We start from the raw sequence: 15,461 nt of genomic DNA, 5'->3' as shown, positions 1-15,461 counted from the left end.
CTCTACACTGTCCTTAGAGAAAAATAAAGTAATTTCACTCACTTTCGCATAAGCATTAATTTCGTCTATTTTCCCAGAGGATCGCTGAAGATCGCGGCAACGGATAACTGAAAGTAAAATATTCTGTTAAGTTATACTTATATTTCGTTTAAAATGTAAGGTACTGTAGTAAAAAATTTGATAGTACCAACTCACCGTGCACGTCTATAACATCGTCTCTTGTGATTATTTCTAGATCTATAGTTCCTTTTAACAATTGCGAACGATCACTGCTTCGCTCTAATCGATTGCTTGCGACGCTTCTCCGTTTTTCTTCACTACTATTTATACTACATTCTTCAGGAGAATACGTCAAACATCTTCTAGAAGATTTGTGCTCTATAACTGGAGTAAACGCATCAGAAGGAAATAAATCTTCATCTAGTTTGCTAGTTTTATGAGCTCTTTCTTCACTCAAAACGTTACTGGTTCTCTTCAAGCTGGCTACGGGTGTTATAGGACTTGGTACACCATTTTCTGAAGTTAATCCAAAGAGTTCTCTAGATCTTTTACTGTCAAGATCTGTTTTTTGAGATTTTAGGCTACTATGAGATACATTAGATCGTATTGATACATTATTTGATAGTTGGTGTTTATTACACGATGGTCTAACTATACAATCAAAGGATGTGTTAAGAGGTTGGCACAATGATACATTTTGAAGTTCTGCTACAGGACTAGGGATACCCATTTCTAATGTAAGGTATGAAGAAGATTTTAATTCGCTATCCCTTTTCCATCGACTTTCATTACTGACTGTGGATTTCTTCCTACGAATACATCTTTGCCTTCGTAACTTATTATTTGGATTATTTTGAGTGGCACTATATAGATCTGGCGTAGATTCTGATAAATTAGATTCTAAATTACTTCTTTCAAAATAAGAGGAGTTCATTGAATGTGATCTATTAAGTAATTTATTTACACTTTCATTCGATTTATTTTTTGATCTATTTTCTATTTCATCATCAGGGGTCCTTACTTCTCTTTCATTATATCCATCTCCATCGTCAAGAATAAAACATCCAATAGGTAAGTTTTTTAATAACTTCTCATTCACCCTGTGTACTGGCATTCTCATCATCTTCTTTGTTGGAGTATGTTTAGGAGATACAGAATTTTCCCTTGACAAATTTACATATTTCGCTTCTTTGATCAAACTAATTTTGTTATCTGCCTGTGGATTTACAAATAGATCCCTAACTGCATCTAGTGGAGGAATTTCTTCTTCGACAGCTAGGTTATCTGGGTTTTGATTTAAAATTCTTCTTCTAGTTTTCACAATTTTTGTACTTTTTATTATATCTTCTATCATTTTTTCAAGAGTTATATCACCCATCTGTGTGGTTGATACTGTGGACTCAGTATTGTTTGACAACGAGTCTTTACCTAATATGAATTTATTTTCCATTTCAGTAGAACTTTCTTCATCTTTTAAAGGTATCGTAAATGGATGTTCTACTTTGGGAAAGTACTCAGTTACTTCGTTTGAAAATAGAGGTCTTTGCGACTTACTGTGAGTACTCATAGTGCTAAATCTAAGTTCGGCTAACTTGACTGACAATGGAGTAATAGAAACAGGTGAACACCCTTCTCTTAGTAAAACATGTGCATCTTTCTTATCTACCGAAGGCGATTTGAATGAACTTTCGAATTCGTTAGATTTCTTTCTAGTTCTTTTTAAAGGTCTTATATTACTAATATTTGTCATTAAGTTATTTTTATTAAAGTAAAGTGGGTTATCCATAAATACATGATGTCCAAAAATAGGTAAAGTTGTTTTTTCTACAATATGCTTTTTAACCGATAATGGTTTCTCTATACAATTAATAACTAAATCTTTATCATATTCTATTTCCACTAATCCCTCACTGGGGGGTTTAGTTGTGCTAATTATATTATTATTTATGTGCCTTCTCATTTGAAATGATTTTCTACTGCTATCAGTTGAAGCGCTTAATCTATCAGAAAGATCATGTAATGATGGTTCTGAGGTACTATGACTTAACTTAGGAGGACTAAAATTTATTCTATCAATTGGTTTAATCCTTCTTTCAGATTTATACATACAATTATCTCTTCTAAATGCATCATGATTGTTACTGGTCATTTCTAATTTCCTTTTCTTAGCTTCTCTAACCCGTCTGCTGTAGGTCGGTGGTGTGGGAGGTAAATCTGGTGGTATATCATCTTTTGAACCATTTAAATAATACCGTCTTCTTTCAAAATTCTTCACCGGAGTGCCAGAAGTAGGAGTAATGTTACTAACATCTTTAAGTGCTAGACCCTCGGCCTTTTTAATAAAAGCTTCTTTATAATAATTTGGAGTATTTCCTATGTAATTGACATTCTCTTTATCAACAGTTTTGATGTTATTTTTCTTAATAGCAGCTGAACCTAGTGATCGTCTTTGGTATCTGCTAGGTTTTTTACTCTTTTTCACAGATTGCGTATCTAAAGATCTTCGAATATTTTTATTATATTGTCCATTTGAAAATGATTCTGGGTTCTCTAATTCTATATCATTATTGGGTCTGATCTCCTGATTTTTTTTACCGTGTACAGCCCACTTCAGCATCATGTACCTGTAACATGAAATAAGTAACTACAGTTACAATGTATGTATGTATGTATGTAATGTAATAATAAAAATATTGTAATTGTAATATATTGAGAGTGTGACCTAGTTACTAATTAGTTTTACGTCTCCGACGTATTGTAGTTTTGCTGTTTAGAAACTGCGCACTATTAAAAATGTATCAATTTATACATATTGGCATCATATGTATAAATTGATACATTTTTAATAGTGCGCAGTTAGATCTGGATATACTTATCTAATTGTGGGCATGTTGAGTATTGCAAACTGCGACTACTTCTGCTCCATCTGGGATTATTACAGTTATTGTAAAACTCTTTGTTGTGTACTAATTTTGAATAACCTTTTTACCTGATTTTAGAATTGTCATATTATTGTTACTTTCTCAATGTTGCTGTTTGTATCTACATTAGAATTATTTACAATTTTTTTTTGCTGGTTGACCATCTTACTGGACTGTATAGTCCACAAATCTATCACCCACAGTCGTGAAGGTACATGTAGTTAGAAAATATTACAGTAAGTGACTAATTTCTTCAACTTGTGAATATGAACGTGAATGGATGGAAATGGAGAGAATACCATAAAAATATGGATGGATGTGTGAAAGACGATATGAATGAAAGGAGAGTATGCTCAGATATGACGCCCGATAGAGATCAGTGGAAGAGAATGACATACTGCGCCGACACAAATAATGAGATAAAACAAGGTAATGACGAGTGAATAATTTCTTATTTATGGCTGATAATAATTTTAGTCATAAACTTATTCTTCTACTTGAATTATAATATGTATATATATTCAATAATATATGCATTCAGAGAAGATCAGGATTAAGATTTAAACTATTCATATATATCTTAATGTATTCTTCTCAATAGATTAAGAGGCGGGTTATGCTGATGATGACGAAGATGCTGTATATTCTAAAGACATAAAATTTTGTATAGTGAATAGTAGACTTTGAACAAGATCTGTGCAGTTATATAATGATTCTCAGCTTTTGTCATACGTCTAAGCGATTTCCAAACATTATTTTTAGTACTTTAATGAGATGACCATAAAGCGCTTTCATCAAAACAACAATGAAATATTCAAGAGTTATAGACTTCATAACTCAGAGGTTTTATATATTAGATTGATGAACAGTTTATTATCTTCATAAAACAGAGTAATATCTACTTTCCATTAACTATATTATGTTGTCTGTATTCGAAAGTATTACCCTGGATTTTGAAAGTATATTACAATATTATAAGCAAATATTATATGAGTAATAATAATCTGATTGAGAATAATGTAAACCATTGTCATCATTTGAGGAAATATTATATGAAATTCATTATTAATGCACTGAAGTATATGTGCTTTTTTATAATATATATTATGTGTATATATTTAAGTATGTATGTATTTGGATATATACATTTTAATTTATTAATATTATTATATTTATACCTACTTCCTTTTTTTTATTACATATTATATAATTAAATACATCGCTCATTAATCTCTGTTTGCCCTATGGTTGACCGGCAGAAAATGCCTAATGGTGTTAAGTCGGCCATATGCACGTTTATTTTTGTATGTATGCATTAAAACTTTAATAAATAAATAAAGTGTCTTCAATTACCAAAGCCTATCATTCATTCACTGATAATATTGATGAAAAATTTTAATACGGACATAAATATAAAAAAAATTACCATTATATTGTTATTGGTTTTGATTATTTTAATTATATCTACAGTAAATATATTTGCATGCCTACTAAGTCAAACATGGTGGCTAAGTATTATATTATACTCGTAAGAACTTTATATAGATATAGTTAGTAGTATAATATATAAGGTTCTTACGAGTATAATGTATAGATAGTATAATCTTATATATAAAATTCTCGTATCACAGTTTTCGTTCCCATACTCCTCCGACCGATCTTGACCGATTCTCATGAAATTTTGTGAGCGTATTGAGTAGGTCTGAGAATCGGCCAACATCTATTTTTCATCCCCCTAAATGTTAGGGGTAGTCCACCCCTAATTATTTATTTTTATAGTTTTATTTTAGTAACCTTATAAGAAACCTAATATTTGTACCCATATTTTTGAAAACAAAGAGTATAACTGAATTGAAATATAGTCTTTCTTAGTATTTGAAAATACAGTCACTCTAGGGGTTGTTCCAATACAGTAATATATAGTGAAATGATATATGCTGCGTAAGTAACTTATGTATGATTATTATAGTACTGTGCTCCGTACAGTCACGCTTTGTTTCATAAAATTTCTTCACCACCTCGACAGAATGTCATACTCGTGAACGGGTGCTGCTTGTAGGGACTGGTCTGCTCGAATCACTATGACTGATTTCTTCTTATTAATTATTTAACCAGTTGTTGTGTATTAAATATTTTTTCTATTTGATTATTTAATTGAATTAGTGCTAATCGGTAGTTTGTATTCACATACTAAGTAAGAATAAAATTATTTAAAAGAGCAACACACAAGTTTCTTGCTCGTTCTTTTTGTGATGAGAGAGCTTTCCGAATGAGCGGTAGATTAAAAAAAATGTGATGACTATTGAAAAGTGCAATTTATTTGAATAAATGATTTTCTATTCTATTCTAATGTGGCAGTACATTCAATCAATGTTTTATTTTCTCTTTCGTACTAATGCATCTTGGTATGCATGTACTTGCCAAACCACGGCAAGCCCGTAGACCACTAACGTAAACGGTATTTGGCTAGGTTTGCATAAAGTTTGCAAGTGTTTATTGCAGATTTTGTCTTTTCAATTTACCGGTACCAATTCAATTTTACGGTATTTACCTGGCTTTGGCTTGGTGCCTTTTTAATTTGTTATAAATATATGCTGTATATTTGTAGTTTTGATTCTTCTGAGGATATCATTGTACACTGAAGTGTGTATGCCCGCGTTGATCCCATTAAAAGTATCGTTAATTGCTTTAGTAAGAACAGTTCAAAAACTACTGCGGTCAGTTTTTTTTTCGGATGCCGGGTTCATGGTATGTGTTCATCAGGTCCAGGGATTTGAGTCCCGGGTGTAGGTATAGGGAGCCTTTTTGCCAATGTACGCCAACACTCTTTCACCGTTCATGTTTCTGACTATACCCAGCCAAATCTAGTAGGAGCAGCGTTAGTCAAAATCGGGTCAAGTAAAAAAAGTTCTGAAGCAACAAACATAAAAGCAAAAACAGTAATAATAATGTTCTCATATCGTATTCTGTTGCGTATACGTTCTCGTTTTATCATCGATCGTTGTATATTAATGTTGTTTTTGTGATCTCGTTTGTTGATCGTTTACAGAATAAAAATTATTTTTAATATTTGTTTAATATTTATTTTATATATTTCATCGAAGTACAAGTTAGATGCGGTCCAGACTCCTAGTTTAGGAACTAGCGTGAACTGTGTATTTGTTGATTGTTTACGGATTAAAAATTATTTCATCAAAGTCCAAGTTGCAGTCCAGACATCTGAACTAGCGTAAACTGTATGTCACAAGTCTATTCGTTCCCAAACAGTCCTCCAGTTTTTTGAAATTGTTTAAAAAAGCAGAAAACTTTCTACATTTTTCAAGTCATTTAATGATGGAATTGAATAGTTTTAATGGTTATGCATTAACATATTGTATGTGCTCGATGTATAACGGTAGCGTTTAGTCGTGACTGCGATTCGATTCCCGACGCGGTTATTTGCAAACTCATAACATGGATGTTATCCACCGTTATGTATTATAAAGTAATCGCCTTCAATAGTTTAAAGACTTTAATACCTCATTACTGTGACTGATGTAATGGTCAATGGGGATAAATGTTACGTCTATAGAGTATGATTCTATCAGTTGGTATGGCCAGCAGATTACGATGATATTTAGCTGACTTTTATATTTAGAGCAGCTGTGTTGAAACATTTGAATTTGACTAAATATAATAACATAAAAAATGTACCAGTTGAGTTCCTTGTCAGTTCTTCTACAAGAGGTCGATAGGTCTCATGTCAATAAATAATATAGAGTTTATGATTTAATTGAGTTTTTCAACACACTTACTCGTAAACTGGATCTAATTTCACCGGTTTTTGATATATAAAGTAGCTCATAAAACACACGTGTATTTGCGTATATTCCATAAACGTACTATTTTATATTTTTCAAATTTCGAACTGACCACCGCGTGTGACCAGCCAGTAGGCAGCGGTCTAAATAAAAAAATAAAACGGCGGGATAGTGTCAAAATGAACATAATATAATATATCTTTTTTATTCTGTTTCCTCGTAAGTGTGTTGAGAAATTTCGTATGATATATTTAACACATTCAGCTCTATTGCGCTCTCACTAAACTGTATATTGTATAACGCACTGATAATATACTATTATAGCGAGGTGATATATTGAACATAATAACAATATTAATTATGTCTCCAAATTTCCAATTCAAATTTAATTATTAACAACATTGTCTGTAAAAATTGCTATTTATTACAATTTATTTCTTCTTCCATGAATCAATAAAATACAAACCGACAAACAGATTTTACTACTATTTTTTGTTATAAACAAGAAACGTTGAACAAACTTCACATTGATTTCACGCATGACCTTACAAAATGAACATTATTTGTACGTTCGTTAGTTTAAATTAACTATTGCCGTACAGTTACAACTTGCGGTATTTCATGTGAAGTTGTAAAGAAACCAGAATTTAGGGTAGTAGGTTTAAATCTCATTTCGCTTCGAGACATCGATTTCTGAGTGTTAAACCGTTTCTTGTACTGACACGCGAAAAATGCGTACAATATTGTCATTAAATGTTTACTGTTTGGTATATTACTGCAACGGTAAATATTATTGGTAAAGAAATCTTGGGACCAATTGCTTTCTTTTACAATAGTTAGCAAAAAGAGTCATTTTAACTATATTCTTCAGTTGCTTTCTGATTGACCCCATATACTTAAAATAGGTATGTTTGTGGATTCACCCGCGTAAAATTTATAGTCTATGTGTTATTGTAATATATAAGTTATATTATTGTAAAGTTTCATCAAAATCTGTTCAGTAGTTTTCGTGTGAAAGAGTAACAAACAGCTATCCGACCATACTCACAAATAATCACAAGATTCAGGTCTTGATTACAAGACCTGAAGATGTGATTGAGTTCGGGATTTTTGTAGGATAAACATAATATTATATAGTTTTTATTTTCGGCTAATATTTTTTTTAAATACGCAATATTGCTAATCAACTGTTGAAACAAAAACGTTAAATTGACAGCGGAAATGTAACCGTTTTTTCCCAAAAATAACATGCAATACTAGTGAGTTTGTTACACGTTATCTTTTAAAAGAAAGCTAATTGCTTTTGTTAAATATATGTAGATAAGTTACAATAATATACGCAATACGTTTTACGTGAAGTATCTATTTAGTTGTATTGACTTTACGTTTATAAAAAATATAACTAAAATATTCAAAATTAGAACGTTACAATAAATCTAGACAATTGTCTATCAATAAGTCAAAATTTGTAAAAGATCTTTAAATCGTACTTAACGGGAGAATTCGGTTTTTCAAAGACTAATTTAGAGCCAAAAATTTAGATGGAAAGTTGAGGCAACGGCGGCAATGATTTTTGATTTAATTTTTTTATGCGTTTAAATTAAAAGAATTTTATTCTTATTTTAAATTTCAAACAATTTGTAGATATTTAAAAGAAACGTAATGACATTAAGAAAAATAAAATAATATACATTTTGAATCAAATAGCATTGTTGACATTTTTCATTATGACAACAATGACGTCGCTAATCGCTTAGAAAACAATTTATTATTCTGAAATTGTTCCTAAATTTTCTATCAATAAAGAAGTCTTTGTCAGTGCCAACATAGCCGATTTGATCTCGGTTACGCTGGAAGCAATAACTCACATTTTGCCGCTTTACCGACCAAATTGACTGTGTAATTACAGACTTGGGACGTATTCATTCCAGTCATGGTCTACAAGACACATGCTGCGTTCAGAAACCAGTGTGTACACAAAACGACCCTAGAGAAATTCGCGAACTAATACAACACCGCAAAAACAGGGCGTACGATTCTTCCATTATCCTCTCCCTTGCCTTTCAACGCCAAATTACTATTGAATTTAAGATTTCTTCTGGAGCATTTTTTAATATCGAATGCACGTCTCGCGACTGGGGTCGAAGAACAAAAAAGTTTACATGCAAAACACAACATATTTTGCTGTTCGAATGGTTTGAATTTCAGAACGTGCATGGTAATAAGGTTTAGATTATTGCGAAAAAAATATTATAGCTGTATGGTTTATGTACTTCGAGTTCTCTAGACGTCAATGATGCTGCTTGAATAGCGGAGAACACGTTTAGCGAATTTAAAATTTTTAAATTTGGAACGTCCATGCAATGGTCGCATAACAACAGTTTTCCGTGTTGTTAGTATTCGAACAAAGGGATTTTAGGTTTTATGCCGTTGTAATAAAGATAAAACGGTAGCACAATGGTAGGAAGATGCGACGGGGTATTTCAAGTTTCAACCGACCCGATCTAAATTGTTGGCGGTTATCATTTGTCATTTAAAGTGATATCGCTGAATCTTCAATTCGGTTTGGGAGTGTTCCAGTTTATTGTAAAATTCTATCTGTATTTAAAAGATAATTTATGACAGTTTTGAATAAACTTGTAGACAATGTAATTTTAGAAATTAAATTTAATGCTAAGTACAATGTTACTCCTATTACTTATAACAAGATAGTCTTTGTTGTACAAAATAGTTTCCATGCTCTTTTTGTGTCATTTTATTCAACCGTATAACAGCTTGTTTTCGAAGATTTATTTCGGTATATGTATATTACCAATCAAAAATGGCATTGTATTTGTATTAAAGACATCACATGGTGACATAATGTTCGTAATGCTGTTTATTATTCACTACACGCTAATATTCAGTAGCACCGTATGAAATATAAAAAAATAATTCTAAAAGCTTATCTATAAATTCAATTCTTATTCATAGAAACTAAAACATCTAATATGCTCATTTGTACTATTAGAATTTGAGAGTTTATTGACACTTTCAAATTAAATTAAGAAAATAAATAGAAAAGGTTTTAAACAAGAACAGATTGAATATCGAAAATGTTTAATGATCTTGCTAAAATCATAGTTATTTAAAGTTTGACGACCTCGGTGGTCTAGCGGTCTAGCACACCGCTTTACAACCGATGGTCGCGGGTTCGATTCCTCGCACGGCACAAACATTTGCATTCATGAGTATGATTGTTTGTATCGGTCTGGGGGTTTTCTATGTATAATATGTATTTATTTACAAAGAAAAAATAATCGATGTATATGTATCATTTATCTAGTACCCATAACACAAGCTTTAGCTAGCTTATCTTGGGTCTAGATGGTGCTGTGTGAATTGTCCTGAGATTATTATTATTATTATATTATTAAAGTTATATACAAGTTCCTTACTTGAATACTAACCTTATGGTAGTTCATTGATACAGGATATGCCTCATGGATACCAATGTTGTAGTGCACTTCATATTACTTTTTTTTTCTTTTTTTTTTTAGGATAGACAGTCCAACATGGCTTGTGACAAGATAGTGTTGGGGGCGAAAGGGGATTGTTAGTAATATGGATTGATTATCTTATTGCAAGCAATGTACCATGTCAGGTTGACCTCCACGCGGTTCCCCCTGGAAACCATCCTGATAAATTCTTGCTGAATTTGTCACGATGGGCTAACTGACCTGACCTCATGGTCATCTTATCATCCTCCACTGGTGCCCCGCCAGCGTAAACCGTTAGCGCACCATTCCATTATCATAAAAAAAAAGATAGTGTTGAAATGTTAAATAAATTTGATGGACGAGTTTTGTATTTAAGGAAGATTGATATTAAGTTTTTTGTTTGCTGAATAAAGTGATATGTAGTGAGTTTTGAGTGTAACCGGTAGAGCGATAGTGAGTTTTGTGAGATCCAGTAAAGTCTACTACTAACTAGTGATGACATTTTTTTATTATCTGATAAGGTATTTTAATACTAATACACTTTGACCACATTATTACCCTTTCCTATTTGAAATGGTGTAATTTATGACACCAAATGTTAGTTTGTCGGTTGGAAGGCAGGTGGCTGCGGCTTCATGAATAATTCAGTAGAGATTCGGCAGTGCATGTTTGCGTCCGGTTACTACCGACCAACCATAGTGCGTAAGTTGGGTGCGATACTATGGAAAATAATTTATGGTTTAAATAATACTGAAACATACGAAATTTCTAAAATAAACAATAATAAATAAGCCTGGACAATTAACACAGCGCCGTCTTGTCCCACGGTAAGTAGAGCTAGTGTTAGGGATACTAGACAATTGATATAAATAATTTGATTTTTTTCTAAATACAAAACAATATACATAGAAAACAGCCAGACCGATGCAAACTATCTTACTCACAAATACAAAAGTTTGCACCGAGCGAGGACTCGAACACGCGACCATCGGACGTAAGGCGGGTGTGGTGTTAGAACACCGACCGTCATCACATCTGACCGTCAATCACAAATGATTCTATTCCTTAATCAAATTTTTATGTACCTAATAATGTGATAATGTTTATACATGATCTGAAGGAAACATAAACGGGCTGCCGTTGTTCTCTCTCAGTCGCCATCAGCCTTTCTCTTTCTCTCTTTCTCACATCACTATCGTGTACAGCCTCCACGAGACGGTAACGCTTTTTCGTGACCGAAAGTCCTAATATACCCCGTCTACATATACAAGTCAAGTAAGTCCTCGTATGTAGAAGTGTAACTTAATTTTTTTATTTTGCATGCCTAATGAGGCAGAATATAATGTAACATTATATTTTTATATTTCATTTTTTATATTTATTTAACATTTAATATTTTATACTCACAACTTAGGTATACTAGTTAAGTTTATCGCAAAATAAATTTGATTTGATTCTTATGGGATTTGATATTTAGTATCAAAATGGATGATATAATAAATTTAATGATATAGTGGTACTTATCATCATTATATAGTATAAAACAAAGTCGCTGTCGCTGTCTGTCCGTCCCTATGTATGCTTAAATCTTTAAAACTACGTAACGGATTATGAAGCGGTTTTTTTAACACATAGAGCGATTCAAGAGGAAGGTTTATATATATAATACATGTACACCCGTGCGAAGCCGGGGCGATTAGCTAATAAATTTATATTTTAAAGTCATTTTTAGCATTTGTAGCATCGCCCGTGTTGAGAGTAAACGGCTGAACAGTTATTAATGAAATTTGATGTGTATGTAGATTCTCTTAATTTATTATTATTATTATTCGCAAAATCAACTGAACGGATTTTGATGAAACTTTACAGTAATATAGTTATACATCAGAATAACATATAGGGTATAAATTTTGCGGCTGAAATCGCACTGATTAAAATATTTTTCTTTCTTTCTTTCTTAATAGGATCAACGTAGGCTATTTATTTCAAATAAAGAAGCAACACCGGGTAACATCAGCTAGTTAATTTTGATTATAAGGTGTCTTATAACAATTGTTTTACAATATTGCGTTTTAATGTATGCGTTTTTTAAAACACCCCATTTTTGACTGTGCAGTGCGTACACACGGGGCAGCTGTCACCCCCGCGCCGGTGGGCGCACGCGCAGTTCCTACCTCGATAAGTACATCCAATTACTGCAATTAGTGTTATATTACTGTTTCAATGTTGTTGACCTTACACTAAAAGCTTTGACGCCAATGTATTCATAAAACGGCCATAGGTGCAAAATATTAAAATACTAGCCGTGCCCGCGGTTTGACCCGGGTGAAATATAGCCTACGTGCTATTCTGATGTATCTTATAAATATTATAAACGCGAAAGTTTGTAGATGTAACTCTTTCACGCAAAAACCACTTTTTGATGAAACTTTACAGTAATATAGCTTTTACATTAGAATAACATCATCATCTGCTACTTCCTTATCCCATTTATTTGTGGTCGTCGTATATGTAATATGTTTTTCTCTTCCATTCATCTCTGTTCGCAGTCATCCCGTTATTTACTCCCTTTCTCACCATATCATCTTTCACACAGTCCATCCATTTCTTTTTCGGTCTTCCTCTACCCTTATAACCATACATATTCATATGTAACATCGTCCTTAGGATTTGATCTTCATTCCTGCGCATTACATGCCCATACCACGATAGACGATTACTCTGTAACCTCTCCGATACATCAGAATAACATATAGGCTATAAATTTTGCGGCTGAAACTGCGGGCACAGCTAGTATAGCTATATTATTTTCATTAAAATTCATTCAGCAATTTTTGCATGAGAGAGTAACAAACATTCATCCATCCACCCACACTCACAAACTTACGCATTTATTAGTAAGATTAAAATGTGAAGTAAAAACTTTGTACCCCTTTTTAGAAAAAGTGCGCGGACAGTGGAGTATATAATTACACTAGCTTTTGCCCGCGGCTTCGCTCGCGTTAATTAATACATTAGAATTTATCAAAATCCTTTCTTAAGGGATGCCTACGTTATAGTATCTTTATGCATGTAAAGTCTCAGCTCGATCGGTTTAAAATTGACAAAGTTTCATATAAACTTTCATCCCCTATTTTATCCCTTTGGGGGTCGAATTCATCAAAATCCTTTCTTAGCGGATGCCTACGTCATAACATCTGCATGCCAAATTTCAGACCGATCCGTCCAGTGGTTTGGGCTGTGCGTTGATAGATCACTATGTCAGTCACCTTTGAGTTATATATATTTAGATACACTAAAAGTTTATATAGAAAAGGAGTGTAGAATGCTAATATATTCTTTAATTATACATAAAATAATTACACTAGATCAATAAAAAAAAAACATTACAGACACTACCATGTGTTATATACTCTTTTGTTTATTGACTGCCAGTGATGGTGATTACAGAAGTATAGTTTTTACAATATAACCTTAATAATATAATATTCAAATATAACTTTAACAATTTAATTTAATTATGTTTGAATTTCGAACACTAGGCGACCACTAATTAAAATAATTGAATCAGATTTGTGGGAGAGGTGATTTTTGTTTCTAAATCTATAATCATTTTTTCATATAGAATATTTTAGCCCGTTACAAAATTGTGGAAAAATTATGCCTATACTAGGTCGTAGGACAAGCTATCTTTAATCTCAAAATATAGTCTATAAGGTCTTTCATCCCCTATTTCACCCAAATTGGGGATGAAAGTTTGAGCAAACGGCGACGCGGGTTACTCACTATTTACGGATAATCCAATGGATACTAGCCACGTTCAATGCCCTCACTGTATAACCAAGTCTACACGTAACATAGAGTCGACCATCTGTCGTGTGGTAGATTATTTAATAGATAAAATAGTCGTAACATATTGTTATGACGTTAATAAACTAGGAGAGAATCCATAGAGTAAAACTATAATGTAACTCGTGCCGTTTTTCGTTTTAAAAACTGTTACAGTATAAAAAAATCACAGATGATGCATATGTTTACGTTCTTATATTTTATTGTTGTTAAGCGTTTGATTTTTTTTTTTCACTTGATTCGACTTATTTCTTTACTTGATATTCCAATATTTTTTATGTATATTGTAGGTATATCAAGTCATTTTAGAAGTGAGTAATAGTAAAAAAAAAATATTGTTGATTGTTAGAAACCAGTTATCTGCTTCCAAATATTTTGTTATCATATATCTTTTAGTTTTAAGGCCATAAACAATAGAGTTCAGACTTGTTTAGACCTAAGTCTATAGTAAATGTAACAATCTACACGACCTATGTCATAAGGAATCTGTCGTTTTTCTTATTAGAAATCACAAATGTTATGATTTCTGACTTATTTCTAATAAGTATATCTCTGGAACATTCCATTGATCTTGAATCTTGAGAAATTCCTTCACTGTTTCTAGAAGGTTATATTTATATGTAAAATATACTTCAAATCAAAAATAATTTAGTCTTGTAGGCCATTTCAGCTTATGAACGTCAAGAGTTCTTCTCAATAGTAAGGAACACAACAGATTTTTTTTATAAAAGCCAGTTTATATTTTTAATTATGATTTTTTGTACAATATACTCGAATAACATGTACTATGTATATATATGAAGTAAATACGCACAGAGCTTACTGAGTTATGAGTACTTTCCAGTTTTTCTAATTATTTCATACATAATGTTAAATTTAAAAATTAAGTATATAATCAGTATAAGAGGGTCCTATTTACGCCTCATTATGAGCCAATTAAATGCTACCCTTACGCTATTTGGGGCTATAGTCGTCCAGCGTAAAATTTCACTGGTAGGTATGTAGGTATGCAGGAATTTATAATTAATTCCACGCAACTCCATTTAGTTTGAAATATTACAATGGGCGTGAGAGAAAACATTTTTTTTACTTATTTTTCAGGAACATAATTTGTTTTGTATTGTTCCATTTTATACTTTCTATAACAAAGTTACTGGCATATATTGTATGTTAAATTGAATATGTAATATGTAGAAGTTTTATCTAAACATATAAAAGTGTCACTAATGTCTGAAACATGAGATTTATATAGAGAGTTATATTTGAGAAAAACTTCATTAAAATAACATAATAGTACGCAGAGCAATTAACATCATGTACGTTTTAAAAGAGATGGCATCCCTCTTATGAAAACTGTACCAAAATAGACTCTAACAACTTGTAACATCTGAAAAAGAATAATTTGTATGTTT

The 15,461-nt window shown here is 32.0% G+C and overlaps 1 protein-coding gene across 1 annotated transcript in view; it reads right to left on the bottom strand.

Moving 5' to 3' along the window:
- LOC131850326 (uncharacterized) overlaps positions 1-15,461 on the bottom strand; it is a 75,158-nt gene that overhangs the window by 48,569 nt on the left and 11,128 nt on the right. Inside the window, exons 2-3 of the mRNA XM_059200524.1 lie at positions 196-2,624; positions 43-107 (exon numbers count right to left, since the gene is read on the bottom strand). Coding sequence (XP_059056507.1) covers positions 43-107; positions 196-2,620 — 2,490 coding nt within the window. The 5' untranslated portion in view covers positions 2,621-2,624. The remainder of the gene's footprint in view (positions 1-42; positions 108-195; positions 2,625-15,461) is intronic.

Source organism: Achroia grisella, unplaced genomic scaffold (assembly GCF_030625045.1).
Source record: "Achroia grisella isolate CSIRO2021 unplaced genomic scaffold, CSIRO_AGI_Agris_v1 utg754, whole genome shotgun sequence".
In the NCBI taxonomy this organism is placed as follows: Eukaryota; Metazoa; Arthropoda; class Insecta; order Lepidoptera; family Pyralidae; genus Achroia; species Achroia grisella.
The sequence above is the reverse complement of the archived record's forward strand: the minus strand, read 5'-3'. Positions and strand labels throughout refer to the sequence as shown.